The sequence below is a fragment of the Rhinatrema bivittatum genome, chromosome 2 (genome assembly GCF_901001135.1).
Source record: "Rhinatrema bivittatum chromosome 2, aRhiBiv1.1, whole genome shotgun sequence".
In the NCBI taxonomy this organism is placed as follows: Eukaryota; Metazoa; Chordata; class Amphibia; order Gymnophiona; family Rhinatrematidae; genus Rhinatrema; species Rhinatrema bivittatum.
The window spans coordinates 714,433,004-714,459,812 of record NC_042616.1 but is presented as its reverse complement, the minus strand read 5'-3'; the positions used below and the strand labels follow the sequence as shown (position 1 = coordinate 714,459,812).

The 26,809-nt window shown below is 44.5% G+C and overlaps 1 protein-coding gene across 3 annotated transcripts in view; it reads right to left on the bottom strand.

Annotated features, from left to right (window-relative positions):
* The window catches only part of MTDH (metadherin), a 186,394-nt gene extending 163,346 nt beyond the window's left edge, over positions 1 to 23,048 (bottom strand). For 2 of the 3 annotated variants that reach the window (XM_029591759.1, XM_029591760.1), the window contains exon 1: positions 22,365 to 23,048. In XM_029591759.1, coding sequence (XP_029447619.1) covers positions 22,365 to 22,727 — 363 coding nt within the window. In that variant the 5' untranslated portion in view covers positions 22,728 to 23,048. The remainder of the gene's footprint in view (positions 1 to 22,364) is intronic. The other variant, XM_029591762.1, reaches the window with a different exon arrangement.
* Between the last annotated feature and the right edge of the window lie 3,761 nt (positions 23,049 to 26,809).

Sequence of the window (26,809 nt, the reverse complement as noted above, 5' to 3'; positions counted from 1 at the left end):
GATCACAAGCTCCATTCGGTTCAGTAGTTTTATAATGTCTAAGTACATGTTAGCTAGGTTTAATGTTTTCTCTATTGTGTCCTCGATTGGTAGAATTAGTTGAATATCGTCAGCGTATATGTAGTATGTGATTACAAGTCCTGCTAGTAGATGGCAAAGGGGGAGCACGAATATGTTAAAGAGGGTTGCGGATAGGGATGATCCCTGCGGTACTCCTGTTTCGAGGTTTACTTTCTCTGATAATACTTTGTTGATCTGAACTTGAAAGAATCTATTATTTAGATATGAACTGAACTAGTTTGTTTTGTTGTGTAGTCCAATTTCTTCTCGTCTTTGTAGTAGTATTTTGTGATTTACTGTGTCAAAGGCTGATGATAATTCTAGCATTAGAATGGAATGTTTACCGCTATCAAAACCTCTTAGAATGTTGTCTGTTAGCGAGAGAAGAAGTGTCTCAGTGCTGTAATGCTTGCGAAATCCATGTTGTGACGGATACAGTATGTTATCTAGATGTTCAGCTAGCTGTTTCTGTACCGTTTTCTCGATTAGTTTAGCTATTAAGGGCAGATTTGAGACTGGGCAGTAGTTATTCAGGATCAGGGGGTCACCGTTTTGTTTCTTTATGATTGGTTTTATAATTGCCCCCTTCAGTGTATCTGGCATTGTTCCTCCTTCTAGGGGTAGGTTTATGATCCTAGCTAATGTTGGGGAGACAGCTAGCTATTTTTTTTAGTTCAAATGTTGGTATTGAGTCGATTTTGTGTGGGGCCGGGTTTAGATTTTTTAGCATGGATTCAACTTCCAGCTCCGATATCTCAATAAATGATGACCATTGGTCCACGTCTTTTTTGCATTTTAATTTCCTGTTTGTTGGTGTTTGGAAGTTTGGTTCTTAAGTTTGTAATTTTGTCATTGAAAAATTTGGCAATTTCGTTACATTTTGATTCTGGTAGATTTTGGGGTGACTTGTTTGTCATTGGTGAGATTTGATACTATGGAAAATAAGGTTCTTGGGTTGTTGGCGAACTTATCTATTTTATGCTTTAGTATTCCTTCTTACTATTAAGGATTAGTTGTTTATAAAAAGCTAGATGTTTTCTGAATTTAGTTAGGGTTTCGGTTGTTTTGTGTTTTCTCCGTCTTTTTTCAATTGCTCTGAGAGTCCTTTCTACATTTTTTACTTTTTCATTATGTCAAGGATTATTGTGTTTTGATTCTTTTTTTTTATTCTTTTTTTTGTATTGATTCGATGGGGTTTATTTCATCAGCTATTTTTTTGGTTGAGTCTAACCATGTTTCCGTAGTGGAACTGCAGTTGTAGTCAATAACTGTTAGCTTTTCCTCTAGTTTGTCTTATATTTTTTAAATATCATAAGGTGGTCGATATTTAAATTCTATGGGTTTCAAATTTTGTTTGATTTGAGGTTTGATGAATTTGACATTGGAGTGAATAAGGAAATAGTCTGACCAAGGAATTTGCATGTAATCAGTTTTAAAGTGTTCTAAACAGTTGTGGTTGATGAAGGTGAGATCAAGGGAGTGTCCAGCTTTATGCGTTGATTTGTCCGTTATTAGTGAGAAGCCTAATGCTGTCATAGTGTCTAATAATGTTTGGCATGTATTTGATAAGGGGTGGACGTCCATGTGAATATTAAAATCTCCTAGAACTATGGTAGGTTTAGAGATGTTTAATTGTGTTGTAAGAAACTCGATTAGTGGAGAGATATTTAATTCTAGAAGGCTTGGTGGGCAGTAAATAAGGCATATTTGAATATTGTTAGTATCAAAAATGGCAATGTCATGATTTGGGGGGGGGGGGGGGGGGGTGTTATTGGGATTAGTTTACATTTGGAAGTTTTTTCAATTAGTAAGAGTCCGCATCCAGGCTTATTTATTCTATGGACTGAGGACACCTCGTAGTTTCCATGCGCTATTTCAGTGGTCCCCAACCTTTTTTGCACCAGGGACCGGCTTCAAGCAAGACCATTTTTCCATGGCCCGGCAGGGTGGGGTTATGGAGGGGGTTGGATTTTAGTGCACACTTATTTAATTATGACATTTATAATGTGAATGTGACTCAACTCACCATAGGTTCTCACATGCATGACACACTGACCCATGATCGTCACGGGGCTAGATGTAAAAGTACAGTTTGCATCCACAGGAACCCCCCTGACCCACAATAATGGATGTAAAGCAGAATTATGACATTCCCCATACAACTCACCCTACAAAAAAAAAAAAAAAAAAGATATTCTGGTTCTGGTGTCATCTCAGTAACAGCAACTCAAACTCCTTCTACTTCCAGGCTCAATAGCCCTACTTATGAAAAGACAGCAGTTTACCACCAATGCATGTCCTCTTGAGAAAACACAACAAATAAGTCAGATATAAACACTTACATGCTAATAAAATATCTCATCTCGGTAACAGACACAGAACTGACCTAACATACTCCCAGGATCTGTAGTAATACACATAAACTAATCCGCACACAGTTACACCTGTATTATGGAATACACTCAAACAGGAGCAACCCTATCTATGAAAAGGCAACACTACAAATATTAAATCAGGTCCTAAAATCCAATACACCTCTTATTAGGAAAACAGAACTAGCAAGTAGCTATAGATCCCCACACAGAAATAATTGTAAAACTATACTAATAAGCAGAATAAATGTTTCAAAACAGCTACGAACAGAATAACATCCAACAATTAAAAACTCATAAAAATCTATTAAACATTCTCCAAACACCAATAAAATATTTCAAAAAAGCAGACATCACACAATTAAAATGGCAGTCAATCAAGAAAAATAAACTTAAGCCACCTTTACTTACCCCCTCCAGCAGCTCTCCTACTCCCCTTCCATGCAGGCCGTGGCACACACCAGAAGCAGCCGTAGAAGCTAAGCTCTATACTTATGGTCCTCTTCCTTAGTGCCCATGTCTCTCACACACACACACCATACCAGTCATGCCCCCATGACCAGTTTCTGTGTCTCTCACACCAATCATCTCCCAAACAGTCTTTGGCACACACACCCACACCAGTCACCTTCCTGAATAGTTTCTCTCGTGCCATACACACACACAGGCTTCCTACTCTCATAATCACTTTCTCTGTCTCTCTCTCTCTCACACACACACACACACACACACACACACACACTCACCAGTCTCTCACTACCATGCTTGTTCTCTCCACATGCACAGGCTTCTCATTCCCATAATCACTTTCTTTCTCTCTCTCACACACACACACACACACACACACACAAAGGCTTCCCACTCCCATGTTCTCTTTCAGATATACAGGCTTCTCCCTCCCATGCTGTGTCTCACACACCCCCAGGTTTCTCCCTCCCATGCTGTGTCACAAACCCCCAGATTTCTCACTCCCATGCTCACTCTCCACGTACACAGGCTTCTCATTCCCTGAATCACATTCTCTCACATTCACACACACCAGTCTTTTTCTCTCACACACACCGTCACCTTACCAACCAGTCTCTCTCTCTCATGCATGCACACTCACCCAGGTTTCTCACCCCCATGCTTTCTTTCACCCTCCCCCAACACCACCAGGCTTCTTACTTACATGCTTTCTCACATACCGAGACTTCTCACTTCCATGCAGTCACCTCCCTGACTGTCTCACACTCTCACATACACATCAGTCATCTCCGTGAGCAATCACTTTCAGAGTCTGTGTGTGTGAGAGAGAGAGAGAGAGACAAACACACACACACACATCAGTTCTCTGATCAATTTCTCTCAATCACACACAGGCTGGCTGGCTGCTTCTCTCTCGCACTCACTTCCTCTCTCCCCCCCCCCCCGAGCACAAATGGTAGCTGCAGCAGCCCCCGCAGGCCAAGAAAGAAGAATCCCATCGGCTGATGGGAGGCTCATGCTGCTGACTCCTTTCTCGATTACCGGCTGCTTCAATTGCTCGCGGGCCGCTGCTGCAGCCGCCGCTGCTACTTTATCACGTGGCACGGCTTTCTCCTTCCCGCACACCGCGTATCACTTCCTGTTCCGGGTCACGGGGGGGGGGGGGGGGGGCAGGCGCAGGAAGAAGAAAAAGCCAGCCGCGGGTGCCCCAGTTTCTTCTAGCACCGCTGCCGTTCACTCTGGGCTTGAACGTGCTGATAGCCCGGCGGCAACGGCAGCGGGAGAGACTGGGAGCGCGCGCGACACACCTGCCGGTGCTTGGTGGCGCCGCGGACCGGCAAAAAAACCCCCCGCCAATGGCCCGGTCCGGTGGTTGGGGACCCCTGCGCTATTTGATTCTTTAGGACTACGCCTGATTTCTTTAACCATGATTCAGTTATTGCAATAAAGTTTAGTTTATCATATAGTAAGTCTGTAATGATTAGGAATTTTTTTGCGACTGATTGGGCATTTACTAAAAGAAATGTTAACATTAACAGGTTTTTTATGGCAGTTTTTTGCAATAGGGTTCTTTTTTTATCTGTATAAGGTTATTTTGTGATGCTTTGTCTCTTTTATTGTATATCTCGTTGTGTTCAAGTAATTCTTTTTATATCTACCTTTGTTCAGGCAGACAGTGATTGGTTGTACAATTGGTACTTCCCTGTCCTTGTTCCAAGTTGGCAGGTGTTTCCTTGTGGATTGTATGGTGGTTCTCGGTATCTCTGGTTTCTCCGGGGTGTACGAAGGGGCGTACAAAGGGGCATGCCCCTTTGCTGCACCCCTTCGGAATGCGATGCCTGCTATTTAAATTCCCCTCTTGGCGCGCTTTTCCGACGTCCATGAAGTCGGCAGCATCAGCCAAGGGGGGAGGAGCATGGCCGCACTTCCGGGGTCCTCAGGGGCGATGTGGGAGCGCTTCTGGAAGGAGGAAAAAAACAAACACACAAAACAGACTGCAAGGAGTGAGATAAAACAAAAACCGGTTGGACAGGAAAACGCAGGTAACACAGGGAGGGAGGGGGAGAGAGGGCAAGAAGAAAAATAACAGGAGCCTTCGATGTTTCTTTAGGCAGGTCGGCAGCAGGACAGCCATGTTTTGTCTGAACATTTGTTTTCTTAAAATACTACACATCTCACAAATTCTGCCAGGTATGTAAAGGTATGAGCACAATTGTATATCAGAAAAAGAAGGGAGGCCCAAAGTGGTATAGTGAAATAGAAAGGTGACAAGGAGCAAAGTGTAAAGAGAAAAATAAATGGCAGAAATATTAAGTTAATACTTCGATGTTCTAAACAAGACCCTGGAGAAGGACTGTTGCTGGTTGACAAGACTGTAGATGGGAGTGGGGTAGACAGAACTCAGTTTACAGAACAGAAGGAAAACAAAGTGGACAAGGCCATAGGGCCAGATAAGGTACATCTCAGGATACTGAGGGAGCTCAGAGATATGCTGGTGGGTCTGCTGAAAGACCTGTTCAATAGATCCCTGGAAAACGGAAGTGGTGCCACAAGATTGGAGAAGAGTGGTAGTGGTCCTGCTTCACAAGACTGGTAGGACAGGAGGAGGATGGAAACTACAGGCTGGTTAGCCTCATCTCTATGGTGGACAAATTACAGAGACTCTGCTGAAAGAAAGGATAGTGATCTATCTACAATCCGCAACATGGATTTGCCAGGAGAAAGTCCTGTCAAACAAATCTGATTGATTTTTTTTGATTGAGTTACTAGAGAATAGGATCAGCGAAGAATGCTGCATGTGATTTACTTGGAATTTAGTTAAGCTTGTGATACGATCCCACATAGGAGACTCGGGAACAAATGAGAAGCTTGGGAGTCTGTGCCAAGGTATAACGTGGATTGCAAACTGGTTGACTGACAGGAGACCGCGTATAATGGTAAATGGAACCTACTCTCAAGAAAGAACAGAGTTAAGTGGAGTGCCATAGAGATCAGTTCTGTTCAATATCTTTGTGAGTGACCTGGCAGAAAGGATAGAAGGCAAAGTTTGTCTTTTTGCGGATGATACTAAGATCTGCAAACAAAGTGGACAAGCCTGAAGGAGCAGAGAGAATAAAAAATGGATTTAAGAAAGTGAAGTGTAGCCGAAGATTTGGCAGCTGGGATTCAATGCCAGGAAGTGCAGAGTCATGTATCTGGGGTGCGGCAATCCAAAAGAGCTGTATGAGATGAGCGGTGAAAGACTAATGCTCACGGACTGGGAGAGGGACCTTGGTGTAGTAATGTCTGGTGATCTGAAGGCGGTGAAGCAACATGACAAGTCAATAGCTAAAGCCAGAAGAATGCTGGGCTGCACAGAGAGGCCTCACCTGGAGTGCTGTGTTCAGTACTGGTGCCCCTACCTCAAAAAGGATAAAGACAGGATAGAGGCAGTCCAAAGAAGAGCGACCAAAATGGTGCAGGGTCAGCATTGGAAGAAGTATGAGGAGAGGCTGAAGGATCTGAATATGTACATCCTGGAAGAGAGGAGGTGAAGCGGACATATGATACAGACCTTATATAAATTTATTTTTTTTAAACTGGAGACTGCCAGTGCACTCAAACGCCGACACCAGACAAACTGAGGGTGTCTTGAACTAGAGGTAGGCCATGGCTTACCCGTATTTGCTTAGTCGAGATTTTTGTTATCCGAGGTTCTCAACTTCTGGAGCAGCTGAGGGCGGGATGCTGAGTCCATCTGTCTACACTAAGGAAAACGAAATTATCAGGTAAGTAATTTCTCCATTTCCTAGCGTGTAGCCAGATGGACTCAGAACCAATGGGATGTACAAAAGCTACTCCCCTACAGGGTGGAAGGCTGCCCACAGCCCATTTTGTGCTGCCCTTGCAAAGGCTGTATCCTCCCTGGCCTGAACATCCAGGCAGTAAAACCTGGAGAAGGTGTGTAGGGAGGACCATGTCACCGCCCGACAGATCTCGGCTGGCAACAGCAGCTTGGTTTCAGACCAGGAGACTGCCTGGGCCCTTGTAGAATGTGCCTTGAACTGCAGAAGTAATGGTTTTCCTGCCTCTATGTAGGCAGCATTAATTACTTCTTTGATCCAGTGGGCTATGGTGGCCCGCGATGGCGCTTCCCCCTTGTTTTTTTCCCCACAGTGAAGAACGAACAGGTGGTCAGTTTTGCGTAAGGATTCCGATCTCTTCAGGTATCGAACTAGGATTCTGCTGACATTCAGGTGGCAGAGGAGGTGTGAATCTTCTGAATCCCTGTGCTCATCTGATCATGGTAAGGATATGGTCTGGTTCATATGGAACTGGGAAACCACTTCGGAAGGAAGGATGGTACCGTATGTAGCTGTATGGTGCCCGGGATGAACCTGAGGAACAGTTTCCGACAGGATAATGCTTGAAGTTCGGAGATGCGCCGGGCTGAGCATACGGCGATTAAGAACATTGTCTTTAAGGTCAAGAGACGTAGACACAGGGCGCTTGTTGGTCTGAAGGATTCCCCCTGCTAGGAAGTCTAGTACTAGGTTGAGATTCCTTAGAGGCACTGGCCACTTTAGGGGTAGTCTGAGTTGCTTAACTCCTTTCAGGAAGCGAGATACATTGGGATGAGTTGATAGTCTGGGCCCGTCCACTTCTGACCTGAAGCAGGCCAGTGCTGCAACTTGGACTCAGAATGACAGCTTTATATAATAAACTTCAAAGGAGAATCAGAAGTACAGTCCCAACATAGCCACGTTTCATCATAGGGGTTGCATCAGGAGAGACCCACAAAGAACAATTTCCAAAAGGTTATCATCGTTACAGAAAGCAAAAACCTAAATGGAGAACAGTGGCATATTTTACAGCTAACAATAAACATTGTGAGAGAGCATATACCCGAATCAAACGTGTAAAATATTCTAAGTGTCTAAATGGGAGGCATCCTGTAAGGAAAAACTGAGAAAAAGTAAAAAACAAAACACAGTGAAAACAAAAGTACTATAATAGCTAATATAAGTCTAAACCATACCGCATATGATTAAGTCACAAGTTAGATAGTGTACTGTAAAAAAATATAAATCAGAAAAAAAAGTGTAAAGAAACACAACAACTTCATAAAAATAGAAAGAGCCTACCATGAAAGAAGTACAAAATTTTTAATATCGGGTAACGAATCTAGTTTACCTAAAAAAAAAAAAAAAGTCGCACGGGTAAGAAGCTGCGTCAAGTAAAAGAGAGACTGAAACATACAAGGAACGCCATGAACTGCACATACCAATGTTTCCTCCTCTTTGTGACTTTTTACATTACTCTCCTTTTAAATATCTTATCCCAGCAGTTTCAGCCCCCAGCAGTTTCAGCCCTCTATTCAGCCTGTACATAACTCAAGGGGTTATTTTTTTATTTCAGTTGTGTTTACACTTTGGTTAGTTCAGTTCTCTATCGGGTATTCTTCACATTTACCCTTCAATATCAGTTTTCTTCTAGGCTACTTCACATCCAGCAGGTCCATGCACTTAACACCATTAGTATGTACAGCTCATAGGGTTCCTTGTATATTTCAGTCTCTTGTTCTCTTTTTCACTTTCTTTCTTGGCGCTTCTTACTCAGGCAACTGTCTTTTAGGTAAACCAGATTCCTTACCCAATATTTGAAATTTTGTACCTCTTTCACAGTAGGTTCTTTATTTTTATGAAGTTGTTGCTTTTGTTTACATACTTTTTTTCTATTTTTTACAGTATGCAATTGAACTTGCGAATTAATCATATGCGGTATGGTTTAGACTTATGTCAGCTATTACAGTACTTTTGTTCTCACTATTTTTTTTTTACTTTGTTTCTTAATTTTTCTTAGAGGATGACTCCCATTTAGAACAGATATTTTACATCTTTGATTCGGTTATATGCTCCGTGTGACATTTGTTACTTGTAATATATGCCGCTGTTCTCATTTAGGATTTTGTTTTCTGTATAGATAACCACCTTTGGAAACTGTTCTTCATGGGTCCCTTCCGACAACTCCTACGGCAAAACATGGCCGTGTTGGGGGGGGGGAACGACGGGGGGGGGGGGGGGGGGACTGTACTTTTCATACTCCTTTGAAGTTTATTATATAAAGCTGTTATTCTGAGAAGCTCTTTGTATTGTTGTTACTCCTTTCTACTTGGAACAGCATCACTAACTGGAATCAGCTGGACCATTAGATGATCAAGAGGTAAAAGTGAGCACAAGGCCATAGCAGAGATATTAAATGAATTCATTCCTAGTCTTTACATACGAAGATGTAAGTCAGATACCAATGCCAGACATGATATTTAAAGGGAACTGAAAAAAATTGCAGTGAACCTGGAAGATGTAATAGGGCAAACTAATAAACAAAAAAAAAAAAAAAAAAAAAAAAAAAAAGAGTAGCAGCAAATCACCTGGACCAGCTGGTATACATCCCAGAGTGCTGAAAGATCTGCAATTTCAGTTTTTTAATTCTATTAGTAATCTGTAAACTATCATTAAAATCAGCTGCACTACCTGAAGATTGGAGGGTGGCCAGGTATCAAACAGATATGCACAGATCAGTGAGCCTGATGTTAGAACTAGGAAAAATGGTTAAAACTATTATGAAGAACAAAATTACTTAACACAATCATAATTTAATAGGATAAAGCCAACATGGATTTACCCAAGGTAAATCGTTGCCCCACCAATCTGCAACATTTGTTTATTCACATTTGTGAATAAATATGCGGATAAAGTTGAGCAGGTTGATATTGTGTTACTGAATTTTCAGAAAGTGTTTGACAAACTGCCTCATGAGAAACTCTTGAGGAAATTTAAAAAAGTCATGGGATAGGAGGCAATATTCTATTGTGGGCTAAATGGTCAATTTTCTCAATGGAGAAAAGTGAATAGCGGCGTGCTCCAGGATTCTGTATGGCTTAACATTTATAAATGGCCTAGAGATGAGAACAAGTGAGTGATCAAATATGCTGATACAAAATTATTCAAAGTTGTTAAATCACAAGAGGATTGTGAAAAATTGCAAGAGAACCTTGGAAGACTGGGCATACAAATGGCAGATGACATTTAATGTGGACAAGTGCAAAGTAATGCAATTAGGGAAGAGCAATCCAAATTATAGCTACACAATGAAAGGTTCCATTTTGGGAGTCACCACCCAGGAAAAGCATCTAGGTGTCATGGATATGTTGAAATCCTCTGCTTAGTGTGTGGTAGTGGCCCAGAAAACAAACAGAATATTAGGAATTATTAGCAAAGGAAATGGAGAATAAAACAGCAAATATCATAATGCTTCTGTATACTGCTCCATTGTGCAACCACACCTTAAGAGTATTGTGCACAATTCTAGTCACCGGATCTCAAAAAAGATATAGAAGGCCTATGGAGTGCTTTGATGTGGTTGAGAGGGAACAGCAGCATAAAGGTGGGCAGCTTATGCAGGCAGCAATGTTTCTTCTTCTCAGCAGTTGGCATGGGTGAAAGGTGTAAATTTATAACTTCAGCCCGAGCTGGCTGCTGAGAAGGGGAAAGATCATTGTTTGCAGGAGGCAGACAACAAATCTGAATCTATATCAGCAGTCTGTATGTAGTGCAGGAGGATTTTAGTCGGTAGCCACAACTGAATCTTGGAAGAGCCTCATGCGGCTTGAGGTGCCAGTTGGCCACCCCTCACCTAAAGCATGCCTGAATTTGTTACTATACTAGTTTCCACCAACTCTGCTGGTAGGTTTTTGTTGGGCATCAACCTCTCAGTTAAGTATTTTCTCATGTTTCCTCTGAACATTTTCTTCCTCCAATTTCAAGAAAATGTTAAAAATAAAAACTAATGTACGAAGGGAGAACTAAGGAAGACAAATTATCATTATCCTGTTATACCTCTGAATGAAAAAGGTAAGCTGCACCATTCTCCTCCATTCAGTAGTTCTGCCCACACAAGATACCATGACTCCTAGCAAAATAGATCTTTGTTCAGTAGTAACCCCCTTTTTCCCCCCATCCAAAAACCAAATACATTGTACACTATAAACAAATTTACAGATTGACTAGCATCAGATTTCAATGGTATCAGCTAGTTGTTATAATATAAGAAGTGCCATCAAGCCCAGTATCCTGTTTTCAACAGAAGCCAATCCAAGTCACAAGCCATCAGGATCCCTAATAGTAGATAGATCCCATGTGCTAAAAATAAAACCCAAGGATAAAGTAGTGGCTTTCCCCAAGTCTACTAGGTTAACAGTTTATGGACTTTTCCTCTAAGAACTTGTCCAAATCTCTGAAAACCAGCTACACTGCCTTTATACCACATCCTCTGGCAATGAATTTCAGAGCTTAATTTTGAGTGGAGTGTAAAAGAATTTTTTCCTGTTTTAAATGTGCTTAGTAAATTCATAGTATGTCCAGAGTCCTTGTATTTTTTTTTAAAGATTAAAGAACTAATTTGCATCTACTCTTTCTACTCTCCTCAAGACTTTAAAGACATCTTATCCCACCTCAGCCATTTCTTCTCCAACCTGAACAGCCCTAACATCTTTAGCTTTTCCTCATAGGGGTGCTGATCCTTCCCCTTTATTATTTTGGCTGTCTTTCTGTACCTTTCCAGTTCGGCTATTTTTTTTCTGATATATAGCAAGCAGAATCGTAAACAGTACTCTAGGTGCAGTCTCACTATGAAGAGAAACAGAGATGTGTTTTATTCTCCGTTCATTTACTAATACATTTTTTTGACCGCCATCACACACTGATCTGAGGATTTCTAGATCCTTTCCTGTAACCCAACATCGTGTAAAAACAGTTTGGATTACTTTTCCCTGTGCGCATCTCTTTACCTGGTCCACATTAGCTTTCACCTACCATTTGGATGTCCAGTCTTCCAATCTCGTAAGGTCATCCTGCAATTCCTCACAATCAGCTTGTGATTTAATAACTTGGAATAATTGTGTCATCTATAAATATGATCACCTCATTCATTCCCTTTTCCAGATTTATAAATATATTTAAAAAGCATCAGTTCCAGTACAGATCCCTGGGCATGCCACTGTTTACCTTCCTCTAATGAGAAAACTGACCATTTCCTATCTGTTCAAGTGCTCGTAATGCATAATAGGTTATTGCCTCCTATTCCATGAATTTTTATTTTTCTTATGAGAAACTGTCAAACACCGGAAAATCCAAACACACTACATCCACCATTATCCACGTATATCAACCTCTTCAAAATAATATAAATTAGTAAGACTTCCCTTGGTTAAATCCATGGTGACTGTGTCCCATTAAACCATTTCTTTCTATATGTTCTTGATTTTGATCTTTAGAATAGTTTCTACATTTTTCCCAGCACTATAGTCAGGCTCATTGGTGTATAGTTTCCCAGTTTTTAAAGACTGGCATTACATTTTCACTCCTTCTCTGTCTGCCAATTGGTCCCTCTACTATCAGCAAAAGGACCAACCCCCTTTCAGAAGGCTATCCTTTCAGAATTCTGAAAGGGGACTGGTCATTTCACTGCCACATGACAGTGGAGGGACCAAGCGGCTGCCAGTGAGGGAACAGCCCTGCTGGACGCAAGGACTTTGCCAACTGGGGTTCCCACAGTGGAGGGGATTTGGAAGGCTCCCTCTGTTTTAATGGGTAGGAGGGGGTTTCAGAGATCAGTTACATGGCACCAGATTTAATTTTTTTTTTTTTTTGGAAATTTTAAAAGTATAACGAGGAGCACAACAGCAAGACGTTTGCTCACCGTAAATGGTGTTTTCCGCAGATAGCAGATGAATTAGCCATGCTGTCTGGGAACGTCCTCCTTGCCACTAGATGGCAGAGCTCTCAAAGCTGAAACTGATCTTTGACCGTGAGGCGCGCCTGCTTGCATAATCCCATGCTGCCTTAAATCTCCTCAGTCTGTATCAAAGCAAGATGAGATACAAAGTGAAAAACGGTCCGGGGAGGTGGAAGGGTCAGCATGTAACTCTTCTGCTATCTACGGAAAACACCGTTTACGGTGAGCAAACTTGCTCTTTTCCCGTATATAAGCAGCATGAATTATCCATGCTGTCTGGGAGTCCCCAGCTAATGTATTGAGTACATATAGCCCATATCATTTATCCATGATGCATTGAGGAAAAACGCGCTCAAGGCTTAGACCATCGGACAGTTTTAGGATGCTGTTGTCGTCGTAGTCTAGATATGTGCTACTCGAGAATTGTGTTTGTCCTGTGTGTGTCCTCCAAAGTCTGCCTGTTAAAGCAATAGTGGGAGGTTAGCAGATATAGTGAGGTCCCTGGGTTTGTGTTGCAAGTACCAGGACAGGTCCTTCATGAAGATGATCTAGTGAAACAAGTACAGAATGGACGTGGTGCATGTTATAGGCTGCTGACAGGTCTCTGAAATGTCTAAATCTTCATGTCATTGAGGAAGGTATCATGAAGCTTCTTCTATGTCGTGTAGTGTTCAGCCGAGTGTTCTGGGACAGAGGCTTCAGAGACTGGAAACAATCATGGAATACTGTACCACACAAACCATGTGGTTCTCCATTGTCATATGCAGTATTGTGTATTGGAGTGCCTTTCCATCGAAAGGATCAAGACATACTTTCCCTGCCAGGAGTATTGTTTGAAGGCTAGATGTTTGTACGTTCTTGACCTCCATATTTTTTTTTTGAGGTCTACTTGATAGGAAGCCACCCATCCTCAGGAGGGGGATGCCTAGGACTTGGTCCGCATGGTAGGCAACGCAGGGATGTCGGGAGTATTTTCGAAGGATTCCAAACATCTGCTTTGTGAGTTATGGACCCGACGAGTCCATACATCGAGGTTGCGTCCCTCTTCTCTCAGAAGTCAATGAGGCTGCTCTGCCAAAGGAGAGACCGGTCACACAATAGTTCAGTGGGGTGTAAGGAGTACCCCGTGGAAAACGAGCCCCACAGATAGGAGTGCCCGGAGAAGACTCCTGCATGGAGTGACGGCAGAGGAGAGTCCGCGATTGTAGAAGGCTGCCAGACGGCAACCCAGGGCGAGTAAGTCCTATCGGGCAATTTTGAAGTTGGCACTCTATAAATGTAAACTGCAAGAGCCCTTGTAGTTGGAGACATCGCGAGGGATCCTGCCTGAAGGCAGTACCGTGGTTGAGCTGTAGCGTCAGTTGGGTGTACTGATGCCAGCAGGATGTCGCCATGTGGTCCCCTCTGGGGATAGGACGTGTCCCGAAGGCCATGCACGCTTTTCTTAGAATGGTCCTGGAGCCCTGAACCCAGCCTGACTAAAGGAGGACTATTTTTATTTTTTTACCAACAGACACACTGGAAGGAAGGTCTGTGGGGTGCCCATGCCACAATCAATGATCCCTGGGTGCTTAGAGGCATCGCGTGTGATTAGTTAGCGTTGGCATTAAGCTGTTCGGTGGACTGATGGTGTGTGTGCTGGCATCGCAGAGCAGGGCCGGGCGTTCGATGTTGGTGATTTCGCGTCAGTGAGCCTCCGATTGGATGGGTAGCCGGCAGATGCGGCAGTGTGGTGGTGCGCTGGACGCATCGGCGTAGCTGTGAGTGCGTCCGCGAGCCCATGCCTCGGCGCACCGGCGCACGCATTGGTGCCTTAGCGTGCCAGCCAGCGCATTGGTGCGCCATCTGATGCGTCCATGTGCTGGCGCTTCGACAAGCCTATGTGTTGGTGGGCCGATTCGACGCAACTTCTGATGTGGAGATATGTTGCCTCCCCCAGAGCTCTCCTCTGTGCTGGCCCGGGCAAACCGGGAGGTTCACCGAGGAGGCTCGACATGAAGGTCCCATAGTAGCTGGGAGGGGGGGGGGGGGGGGGGGGGGGTGCCCGGAGAAAATCTATTCACTTCTAAGGGCAGTCAGTGATTCAATTCTGATCCTGAATTATATGTTCTGTTTTCTTCTGTAGTTCTTCCTTCTCTTTTTTTTCTTTTTTTTGACAGAAAACAGTTGAGGAGAGAGAGAGAGCTCCGCGTGCACTTAGTTGCGTAGAAAAAAAACAGACTGAGGAGACTTGAGGCAGCGCGGGATCATGCAAGCAGGCACGCCTCACGGTCAAAGATCAGTTTCAGCTTTGAAAGCTTTGCCACCTAGTTTCACAGAGGACATTCCCAGACAGTTTGGCTAATTCATGCTGCTTACCTACGGGAAAAATCACAAAATGCATAAAAAAGTGTGTAACAATATGAGGCACTTTAGTACTCATATCATACCAAGCCAGCATAAAAGGTCAACAATAACATTGGGATAAAATGCAGTAAGAATGACAGGGTAAAAACAAGAAAATAAAGTTACAATAAATATTTAGCAGGCCAAAAAAAAAAAGGGGGGGGGCATCTCGCCCCTCAACAAAGATGCTTCCAGGGTATCTCATACTGACCACAAAATATGCCTATTTTAGTGGCTAGTATTCCAAAATTCCCAGAAATTATCCCATATCTTGTCATACACAATCATGGTTCAGCATTTACATTAGCCTATTTTTGCAATTTCCATCACTTGTTCTTGCCACACCTCAGTCTAAAGGTGCTCACTTCCACATCAGTGCAATTGTATATCTGTCCGCATGTATCAGATGACTAACAACTTCTTAGAAGTGGGTAAACACTGGTCTTCCCCATCTACCCAACAAGCATAACAAAGGTGAGAGCACCACATTTACTCCCACTATTCTAGTGATGTATTCACCAAGAGTCAATTCCAGCAGAAATGCAGATAGAACCCCTCCAATCCACACAGTCTGGAAATGTTAGGTGAGAATATAGATATACACACACACATAGCATCGATGCAACAGTTTAATCAGCTCCGACCTTCTCTTACAAACTGAAGTTTTGTGAGCTGCCTTCCATATGATTTTCCAATCCCATGCCTTGTTATTCCACACCTCAATTATCGCTAGGGAGGCATCTTGAGAGCTCAGGCTGCCCATAATAGCCTTGTAAAATTTAGAGATGCCTCGTTTGGGAATATTTTCTTAAAGTAGCACCTGCTCCACAAAAGAGGGGCACTGAGGAGTTCAACCTAACTCTCAAAATCACTACATCATCAGTATAACATCCCAAAGACCCCTCACCTACCGAATACTCAAAGCTTAAATCCTGGAAAAACATGCAATAGGCACTCTTTTCTTGCCACAGCTGACCTTCAAATTTCAACCTCATTTTCCACCAACTAGACTCCTCTTTACAGAAGGTGAAAAGAGAAAAAACTGGGTTGCCCCACAGGAGGAAGAGAGTAGAAGTCGGCCCTGCTTACAGACTATTCTCCATAGCTTCAAAGTACAGGATATAAAAAGGAACTGTCCAACTACTTCTATGCACCTACACAGAATCAGCCGGCTACAACAGCAAACATGACAAATCTCCGCCCTCTGCTAAGTGTGACTAAATAATACCATAGAGAATTCACATCCCTATACAGCCATATCTGAACACCTTGCATTTGCTTAGCCCAGTAATAGGCATGTAGATTAGGGTGTTCCATACCTCCCCTCTTTGCATTTCCACAACATGTGCAGTTTAATACACGGGCATTTATAAATTTAGAGAAAAACAACTATCAGGTAAATAGTAGGGCACGTTCAGAAACATGCTACAAATTAGGAAAACCATTAATTTTCAATACAATTATCCTCCCAGACCAGGAGAGAAAAATAATTCTTTCCACTCTGAAAGATCTTTCTGAATTTTGTCAATGACAGGTGCCACATTAGTTTTATACAGATCATTTAACTCTCAGGGAACATATATATACCTAAATTCAGAAAACCTGTATTAGCTTTTTAAACCCCTGAAAACACCTGGGGATATCCCTATCCACCATCACCCCAATTGGGGACACCTCAAACTTACACTAGTTGACCTTATAACCAGATATTCTACCATATTCACTCTGTATCCACAATATTCTAGGCCCCGAAGTTTTGGTATCAGAAAGGAACAAGAGCACATCATCCATATACAATGAAATCACATGCTTTATTGTTCCTGATCTAAACCCCACAACCTCAGGGCAAGAACGAACCTTTTCAGCCAATATCTGTATTGCAAGACCAAATAAAAGGGAGGAGCAAGAGAACATCCTTGCCTTGTGTCACTGGATATATAAAAAGGGCCTGATCTTTCTCCATTGGTAACCACCCTTGCTATGGGATAATACAGAGCCTTTACCCAAGCACAAAATTAATTAGCGATACCAAAGATATGAAACCCAGAATAGAAAAGGCCAACAAACCCTATCGAAGGCCTTTTCAGCATCTAGGGCAATCACCATTCCCTTCACTCTCTCTCTTTGCTAACACCAGAATATCAATCTTCTGATGTTAACTGTTGAATTCCTTCCCTTTACAAGAACAGTTTGATCAGCATTAACTGTATAATCTAACACTAATTCTTAATGAAATTGAATTTTTGCCAGTATCTTAACATCAGCATTCAGCAACGAAACTGGACTATATGACCCTGGATCTAAATTATCTTTTTTTTTTTATGAATAAGCATGACATTAGCTTCTAGCAGCAGACTCTCCATCTCTGGAGAGTTCTGTAAAAAAAGAAAACATATGGTAGGAGTGATGTCACCTCAGAGGCAAATCTTTTATAAAACTCCAGGGGAACTCTATCGAGAACTGGCCATTTTCCATTAGACAAATTATTTATTGCTGCAAACAGCTCTGTAGATGAGATGGGAGCTGTTATCTGTCCACCTGCCGTTCCGACAACCCTGGCACTCTCAACTGAGCTAGATAGGTATTAATCTAGTCGATACCACATTCCTTTTTAGCTCCTCATAAAAACTCCTTAACACCTCTTATTTTCGGTAAGCTTAAAGGTAATATCACCACACTTTGTCCGGATAGCACCAATATGCACCTTTAGCCTACGCAAACAGCATGCTAAGGAGAGCTGCTGTTTTGTCTCCATGATCGTAGTGAACTTCAAGGGCCTTTCAATGTTTGCCACCTGCAAACTTTCCAATTCACTTCTAAGGGCTTGGAGTTGCTTACAGAGCTTAGGAGAGCAGCTTGATTTATGTTTCATTTCTAACATTTTGATGCACCCTCCATTGCTTATTATTAAGATGACCAGCGAAGCTAATATTATCCCTTAGGACAGACTTAAGGGTCTTCCATAACATCTTTTCGCAGAAAGCCTCATTCCCCAATAGGGAAGTATTAAATCTCCACAGCTTGGGAGATTTCAAAAGATATATTCATAGGCATTAAAACTGAGTGATGGTCAGATATATGGCAAGGTAGGATATCCATAAACCCCGTCAGTCTGCCAAATTCTACTGCTCATAAGAAAAAAAAATCTGGCTACAGGTACTGTCTTTGGGAGTAGAAATTATAGTCTCTTCTGTTAGGTTATTGCACTCGCCGTAAGTCCACAAGTCCCAGTCTAGACATTAGATGCTTTAGACCCTCTATCAGACTCTTGTCCCATCTTTTCTGAGAGGAGCCGAGCATAGAACCTAAGCAAGCATTCCAGTCACCCCCCATAATAATGGGAGCAGAAGAAAAGAGCTCCACCTTTCTCCACCAAAATGTTGAAAAAAAAACAGTCTGCTGATTCTTATTTGGGCCATAAACATTTACCAAAACCAAACCCCTACTAAATAAGGAACAATCTTGTGCCACAAATCTTCCCTCCAGGTTCTTCAAGCGTTTTGGAGACAGTGACAGGGCAAGTTTTGTGAATTAACCCCCCCCACACACACACACACTCACTGCTTTTGGTATTAAAAGAGGCATAATACACCTGTCCCACAGACTCCCCTAAGGAGTTGTGTGTTCTACTGCCATCAAGTGCATCGCTTGCAAAAGAGCAACCATTGGTCACTGGCTTTTAAGAAAATTCAGTATGCACTCTCTTTTGATTGGAGTTCTGATACCTCGAACATTTAACAATATAACAATCTGTTTGCCCACCAACTATGCCCCATCTGAATATATAATAATACATGACCACATTGAAATGTATCTCAGTTTTTAAAAGAGAATATGACTAACAACTAACTCTTCCCAATAAAACTTTTCCCCCATGACCCACCTCACAACACCCAGAAGACAAAGGGCTAGGCAACAAATTCCACTGTTACGGTATTTGATATCACACTTCCCCACTTTACTCTGAATTGCTGGGCGGAGGACACCCTGGGGCCCAACCTGTCAACACACCAAACTCCTTCACCAAAAATTCCATAGCCTCCATATCTCCCTCGCCCCCAACCGAATATTCCATTCCTTTCCCCTCTCTCCCCCACCCACTATTCTCTCCATCTGCAATTGGTCAAAGTCCGTAAAGCAGCCATTTTAGGATAGCACTCCATGTCGCTCACAGGCCCTTTGCCGCGGCATCGATTTGTCACCAGCATGCATCTGGGATATATCATGTGTGGACGTTGCTGGTCATGCCATAGCATACAGTATGAGTTTCCCCACCAATGGCCATCTCTCCAAATATGCACCTCTCCAGTCCAGTCCACCATGCAGACTGCATGGCCATGTTTGCCTCTGGACTGGAGAGGCGCAAATAGCCAAACACTAAATACTCTCAACCAGGTCTTAAGTGACCTTTCAAAGAGTTTGAAGCGCTTCCCTCCCCTGATTCTCCCCCCACCAGTGCCTCCCACTCCTAAAATGGTATTCATTTGCACTCCTACATCCCCCCTTTATTTTAACACACATGTCCTTTATCACACACCAACTAAGCTCTGTATGGTCATTTGAAAACGGATACATTGTAGTGTTAAGAGTCTCTCAGCCCCTTGATCCTCTTCCTGGAGTCGCTATAGAATGGTAGAGGCCACCTTAACGTCAGCAAAGATCTTGACCGCTCGACTGTGCCGGATTTGGAGCCTCAAGGGATATAGAGGCACATATGAGATCTGTCTCTGTCACTTCTTCTGAACCTCGAACAAAAAATCCTGAAAGAAATATATCCTGTGGCCTTGGTAATAAATCTCTAACTGGCCTCCAATATAGTACTACAATAGTGGTGGAGCCTCAGAATCACTGCTCTAGGTCTTCTACCATCAACTGGCACAATAGCCAAGTAGCAGTGAGCGCGACCGATTTTCAAAGCATCATATTTGCACTCTCTCTCGCGAGCGTCTTGGGGATCCACTTCACCCAAAAGCCCAAGGGGTCAACTCCCTCCACCTTTTCTGGAACCCCTACGATTCTTAAGTTACTTTGTCTCCAATTCTTGATATCTTCTAGTTTCTCCTCCATAAGCTTGTATGCTCTCAAGCATATATAGTCATCTCCCTGCAGATGTTTGAGCCATTTCCATCTTCTCCATTCACTCCTCCTTAGCATCCAGCCTTGCATTAGTTTCGCCTACCGTCGATACTGTCTGATTATTGACCACCAACTCTAGTTTGGCTTCCAAACAAGTGTGCAATTTGTCTCCCAAGCGCTGCATAACAGCCTTCATTGCCTCAATCATTTCCATTGGCAGCACTACCTCCAAGTAGGCCTCATCCACCAATGTGATTTCTTCTGCAGCTAAGGCTGACTTCTCACAAGTAGGTTTTTGGCACTATTGTTTTAGGTCGCAGCACCTGCTTGCCCCACATCATGGGCAATGATTTCTTCTGCCCCTTTTCTGCCATCGCCAGCAATTTAAAAACAGGTAGGGGGATGCAAAGTTACTTTTAAATTAACCAGAAGTGGAAGTTAAGTCAGGGACAGCACCTCTCACCACTGTCGCATCACGTGAACCCCCCAGCTTAATTTTTTTTTTTTTTTAAGGGGCGAAGAGGGTGCTGGGAGGAGAAGACACTACCCTGTCTAGTCAGACTTCTTTTAAGGTGAGATCTAGCAGGATTTGGCATGCTAGGGAGAGAGGTCTTGATGGGCCAACCCTCCCCACCTGAGTGGGATATAGTGCATTCCTCTCTACTGCAGGAAGTTTCATTTCTGCCTCTGACCAGGCATTCAATGTCCCACAGTAAAAAGAGATACACAATGCAGCCTCCTTGCACTGCAGGATAAATAGCTAATAAGGTCTATCTCCCTACAATTAGCATTAGATGCACTAAATTAGCATGGGTTTTTCCAGCCTTAAAACCCCTATTACATACTATGGATAGGTTAGCACTGAAAAACCAACACTAAAACAGGAATTGAAACCTGCAGTAGGATCAGCACAGCTCATTGCAATAGCCCCAAAATATGCTTTATGACCAGAAAAGTTGTTTTGTGCACCTGTGTTTTAATGCACATATTCAGAGTCTGTAGTACCCCTTGCACTACAGACTAACATTACCCCAAATAATGTTACTCTAGCTTTAAGACTTAAATTTTGAGTATTAAGAAAAAAAAATGCCTTAAGCCCAGGTGCCTCTGCATCAGCAAATAATAGCTGTGTGAAGATTTACACAAGTTTGCTGCACTGAAGTCAAATCTGCGCACAAAAATTGTGCTCACATTCCAGCACACCTTTTTCACTTCAGGCAGGCCCCTAAGCAGAGAATCTCAACTGAGCAGACTAAATAGGTCAATTAGGTCTTTTTTAAGCCATTAATTTTACCCTAAGGGGGGGGGGGGGGAAATTTTGAGATCTACTATACGAATATTTGATAGTTTGTACCTTAAATATATACAAAATGCAAGTCTTTACCTTTTGCCAGCTTGTATCAAAGTAGTAATTCCACATAACCCCCAACAAATGAGGGGGAGGGGGGCTTAATCATCAGAAATTCTCTTTTATCAGGAGGAGGAAGGAGGAGGAAACAAGTAAATATTTTGAAGTTTAGCCAATAACGTTTACATACAAAGGAACAGAGTATAAAACTGTCTTGCATGGAAACAGAAGCTAGTTTAACGAGGACGCTTCAGTACGCTACATCACTGAGTCATATCGATTAACAAAGCCCTCAGTAACATTAGAAATAGATTTTGCATGACCAACAGCACATACAAGATTAAACTTTTCCATTAGTATGCCACAAACACTTAACATCTGCAAGTTTACAAAATGGGTCTTAATCCTTTACAACTCGTCCAAAGCTTTTATCGAAGGATGAATCAGTGAAGAATTATCTAGTTCCTATGATACTTTAATACAAGACGTTGATGAACCGTTTAATAATCCCTTTGTTCGATATTAAAGCCGCCACTGTTGATGTATCAAAATTAATTACACGGCTCCTATCTTGATCCCGAGGCCTAAACCTCCCCACACCACGAAAAAGGACTCGGCAAAGGGTACTAGCTGCGCAACCGCTCCCCCTTCCCAAACCTAATCCGTTTTGACAAATTAGATTATAAACCTACAAACCCAGCGGAAACAAACAGATGCAAAGTCGTTTTCTTGCTCATTGAGTCGCCTGCCTAATGGTTTGTGCCAGTAAGGGGATTCCCTGTTACCGGGGAGAGCCCCTTCTGACATGCACAGACAGCTGAGGGCCAGGGAAGCCCGCTGGCCGGCAGCCCGAGTCCCCGCCACCCCCGCCCCTCACTCACTTTGCCTCTCTCAGTTATCTTCTTCTTCGGTTTCTTCTTCAACTCGTCGGCCTTCAGGCTCTTCGGGGCCGCGGCCTTGCCGGCGACCACCGACTCTTCCTCCTCCTCCTCCTCCTCTTCACCGGGCTCCGCCCGGCTACGCTTCCTGCACGAGCAGGCCGCGGACCAGAGCAATGCCAGCACCACCAAGACTAGCAGGGGCATCAGCAGCAGGAGCCAGGCTGGCAAGCGCTGCGGCTCCAAGCCCAGGTCCAGCCCCAGCTCGCTACGGAGCAGCACCAGACCAGAGGTCAGCGCCTCCCGCAGCCTGGCGGCCACCGCCTCGGCCTGCAGGGCCAGCGCATCCTGCCAGCCCGCGGCCATCGCGCGGCCCGGAGACACCGAGGAGGACGCGGTGTGGCTAAGAGGCGGAGAAGATAGAGCGAGGGACTAAGGGGGGGAGGAGGGTACTCCGGGCCTAGAGCATCTCCCGCGCGCCACCGTCACTCACAGCGGGAAAGAGAGCGACGCGGCCGGTGATTCCTCCGACTCCTCCCCCTCCCCAGGCCTGCCACAGGCGGAGCCAACCAGAGTGCACGTCCCCCCCTACCCAACTCTCGTACGCTTTTCACTCTAGCCTCGGCTCGCGCTCCTGCAACGTCATCAGCAACGCTGCATAGCTCAGTCAGCTTTCGAAGACACGGCGCGGCTTCCTCGGTGGGTTACGTAACGTCAGGCGGACCTACTTTGGGGAAGAGGGTGGCGGGCTGGAAATGGGGGTGTGGTAGCACAAGGGCGACGTGGACACTGGGGAAGTAGGCCGGTGGCCTGACCTATAGCAGGCGAGAATGATAGGATGTGTGCACGTGGACATACTGCAAAATTCTCTGGCAAGGGACTATTTAAGGCTGGGGAAATCCTGCCCGGAAAGTGGCAGCATGCCTAAGTGATATTAAAAGAGGGAGCCTGGTAGTTTTGAATATTCCGTCTCTTTAAAAACATTTGCTAATCTTTTAAAGGTTTTACTATAAATTATTTAATTGCAGCTGCTTGTAGATTGTGATATCATATTGGACTGATAACATTAGGTTTCTTTTTAAATTTCAACAGTACTCTTTTTTATGAGCATTTTTTTCTCACATTATCCCTTTTGCTAGTTCTGAAGTGTGACACAGCAAAGCATACCTTGTAGATGCTAGCTGAATATGGATTGAAGGATTTTTTGGAGGGGCGAGTGGTGAAATAATATTGTTCCGTGCTTCAACGACCTGACGTGGCATAGAAAGCTCAGAATCTGTGTTCAGAGGATTATTTTTTTTAATTTAGCTTCACTTCCATTCTGCAGTTTTCTACAGTGTATTCACTGCGGATAACATTTATAATCATAAATCACAAACAATAAATAGCTAATACAAAACTGAATTAGGAAACACTCCTTCTTAGCACATCATAAACAAAATGCAAACAGCAAATGTTCATACTTCTGTGAGATTGCTCTGTCCAAAAATTGAAGCTTTAGATTTTTTTTCCCCAGGCAAAGCACCACATTCTGTTTTCTTCTAGTTGCAGCATTTGTATTGATATCTAAATGCATTCCTTATCTTCCTGCTAAACCAGTCTTCCCTGTACGTTCCCGGATCTGTCCAGACTCTTGGGTTTGGGCCCCCCCTTTAGCAGATGGAGATAGAAGTTTATCTGGGCTGGTGTGACCTACATTCTGGCAGTATTCTTCTGTCTCCAACAGGTGGAAGACGGGCCAAACCTACAGTCTAGTCAGGGCCTAGCGAAGTTAGTCAGGGTTATGCAAAACTTTTAAAATTAGATAAAATAGAAAAAAAAGGAGGAAATAATAGAATTGGAACAGAGACAGACCGCAGTATGTTCCTGCAGGTCAAGGTCTCCCACCTCCCAGGGGGTTGTGAGGTCCTGAGTGGACCATCCTCCCTAGTTTCAGAGGCGGTGGGTGTTGAGGGTTGAGGACCAGTCAGTCAACACATGCAGCTACTGGGGGTGACACCTGGGAGCCCGGCTCACTCTCCCCCCCCCCCCGGGTAGGTTCAGGACCGAGAGGTGCCAGACAGGTACTTAAAAAAAAAAAGTGACAATTTTTTACTTTTGCACCGCTTGTCTCCGAGGGAAGCTCCGATTGCGAGGGTTTTTTTTTAATACCGTTTCGCTGCGTTTTTGGGGTGCCGGGGTTCATTTTTTGTCCCTCTCATGCTGCGTCGGGCCGTGTGTCGGGCCTGCGGCATGGCGCGCGCCTGTCAAGGGATAGCTTGTGCGCCGCGTGTGTTTCCGGCGACGAGGGTGTCTCTGCGGCTCCGAAGGGAGTCGTAATTCGGGTACAGTCAGTGATGGGTGCATTGGGCAGCGCGGGAATGGGCGCCATTTTAGATACTTCAGGGTCAGCGACCCTGGCTCCGGGCGCCATTTTGCCTGCCTCCCTCCCCGGAGGCACCAGCACTGCAGAGGGAGGAGGTTTTTCCTCCCCATTTGTCCCCACAGCGCGGAGTCCCTGAAGGGGACAGGCCCGCGAGGGGGGCTAGTCCAATGCTGACCCTGAGATTACTGGGACTGGAGATGATTCTTCATCGGAGTCTTCTTTATCTTCTGATTTCGTGCTCCTGATGCATAAGGCCTTTAGGGCCCGCAAGGCGGCAAAAAAGAGACCTCTTCTGGGGGATTCCCAGCCCGGTCCTTCCAAGCGGGCCTGGACCCCGCAGGACGCTGATTCAGTGCCAGTCCAGCGCCCAAAGCCCTTGAGAGCACAGGTGATTGACAATAATTCCTCCTCTTCAGAGTCAGAGGACCAGGAAGAGCTGGATGGGACCTCTCAGCCCCCGAGTGGGGTGGAGGGAGACGCAGGGCGACAGCAAGCAGGTCTGAAGGGAGCCCATGGGACGGACGGGGATGACCTTAAGGTGGTCCGTCTTTTTCGCAGGGATGAACTAGGGCCTCTTATCCCGGCTATCCTGAGGGAGCTAGGTATTCAGCTACCGCAGGAGGAGTCTCGCCTGGGCGCTACGGACCCTGTGGTATTGGGGCTTCGGGGGCCTCCAACCTCTTTTCCCTTTCATTTCTCAGCTGCGGACTTACTTTTTAAGGAGTGAGACACTCCGGATGTGGGTCTAAAGGTGGCGAAGGCCATGTATAAGCTTTATCCCTTGCCTGAAGAGGCTTTGGAACTTTTGAGGGGTCCTAAGGTGGATTCAGCCGTGACGGCAGTCACTAAGAAGACCACCATTCCGGTCACCGGAGGCACAGCCCTGAAGGACCTGCAGGATCGTAAACTGGAAGTCCAGCTTAAAAGGATATTTGAAGTCTCCGCCCTAGGGGTTCGGACGGCGATATGCAGTAATTTTTCGTTGCAAGCAGGTCTCCGTTGGGTTCAACAGCTTCTTGCCAGCGAGTCCTTATCTCAAGAAGCACTACAGGCGGGTCGTCTGGAGGCGGTCATTGCCTACAGTGCAGATGCTTTTCATGACTTGCTTCACACGTCGGCCAGAACCATGGTGTCGGTGGTATCCGCTCGGCGTCTCTTGTGGCTTCGGAACTGGGCGGCGGACGTCTCGTCGAAAGCCCACCTAAGTTCCTTGCCGTTTAAAGGTAAACTTCTTTTTGGCAAGGAGCTGGAAGACCTGGTTCAGTCCTTGGGCGAGAAAAAAGGGCATCGCCTTCCGGAGAATAAGCTGAAGTCCAGAGGGTCTTTTCCCTCCACGTCTCGGTTTCGAGGAGGTCGAACGACCCGGATATCCAGAGGATCGGGTTCGTCCTTTCGTCACAATGCCAATAGACAGCAGTCCTACTCTCTGTCCTTTCGGGGGCGTAGGTTTGGTAGACCCGGCTCCGGACAGGGGGCACCAAGTGGGAAGACCTCACAATGATGGGCAGCCGGCTCATTCCTCGGCCCCAGTGGTGGGCGGCAGACTAAAGATGTTTTACGAGGAATGGGTCAAAATAATGTCGGATCAGTGGGTCCTCGATGTGATAAAACACGGTTACATGTTAGATTTTGCACGTATGCCCCGTCAGCGGTTCATGGTCTCCCCCTGCGCACCAGCACCAAAGCGCGCAGTGGTTCAAGACACTCTGCAGTGGTTGATCGATCTCGGAGCCATTGTTCCGGTACCATCGGAGGAGCTTCGAAGGGGCCGGTACTCCATTTATTTCATGATCCCCAAGAAAGAAGGAACATTTCGGCCCATTCTGGATCTCAAGCGGGTCAACAAATGTCTGCGGATTCCTCAATTCCAGATGGAAACACTTAGATCAGTCATTACATCTGTGCGACGAGGGAATATCTGGCATCTCTGGATCTCACCGAAGCTTATCTACATATCGGCATTCTGCCGGACCATCAGCATTTCCTACGTTTTTCCATTCTGGGACATCACTATCAGTTCCATGCACTCCCTTTCGGTCTGGCCACGGCCCCCAGAACCTTTACCAAAATCATGGTAGTGGTG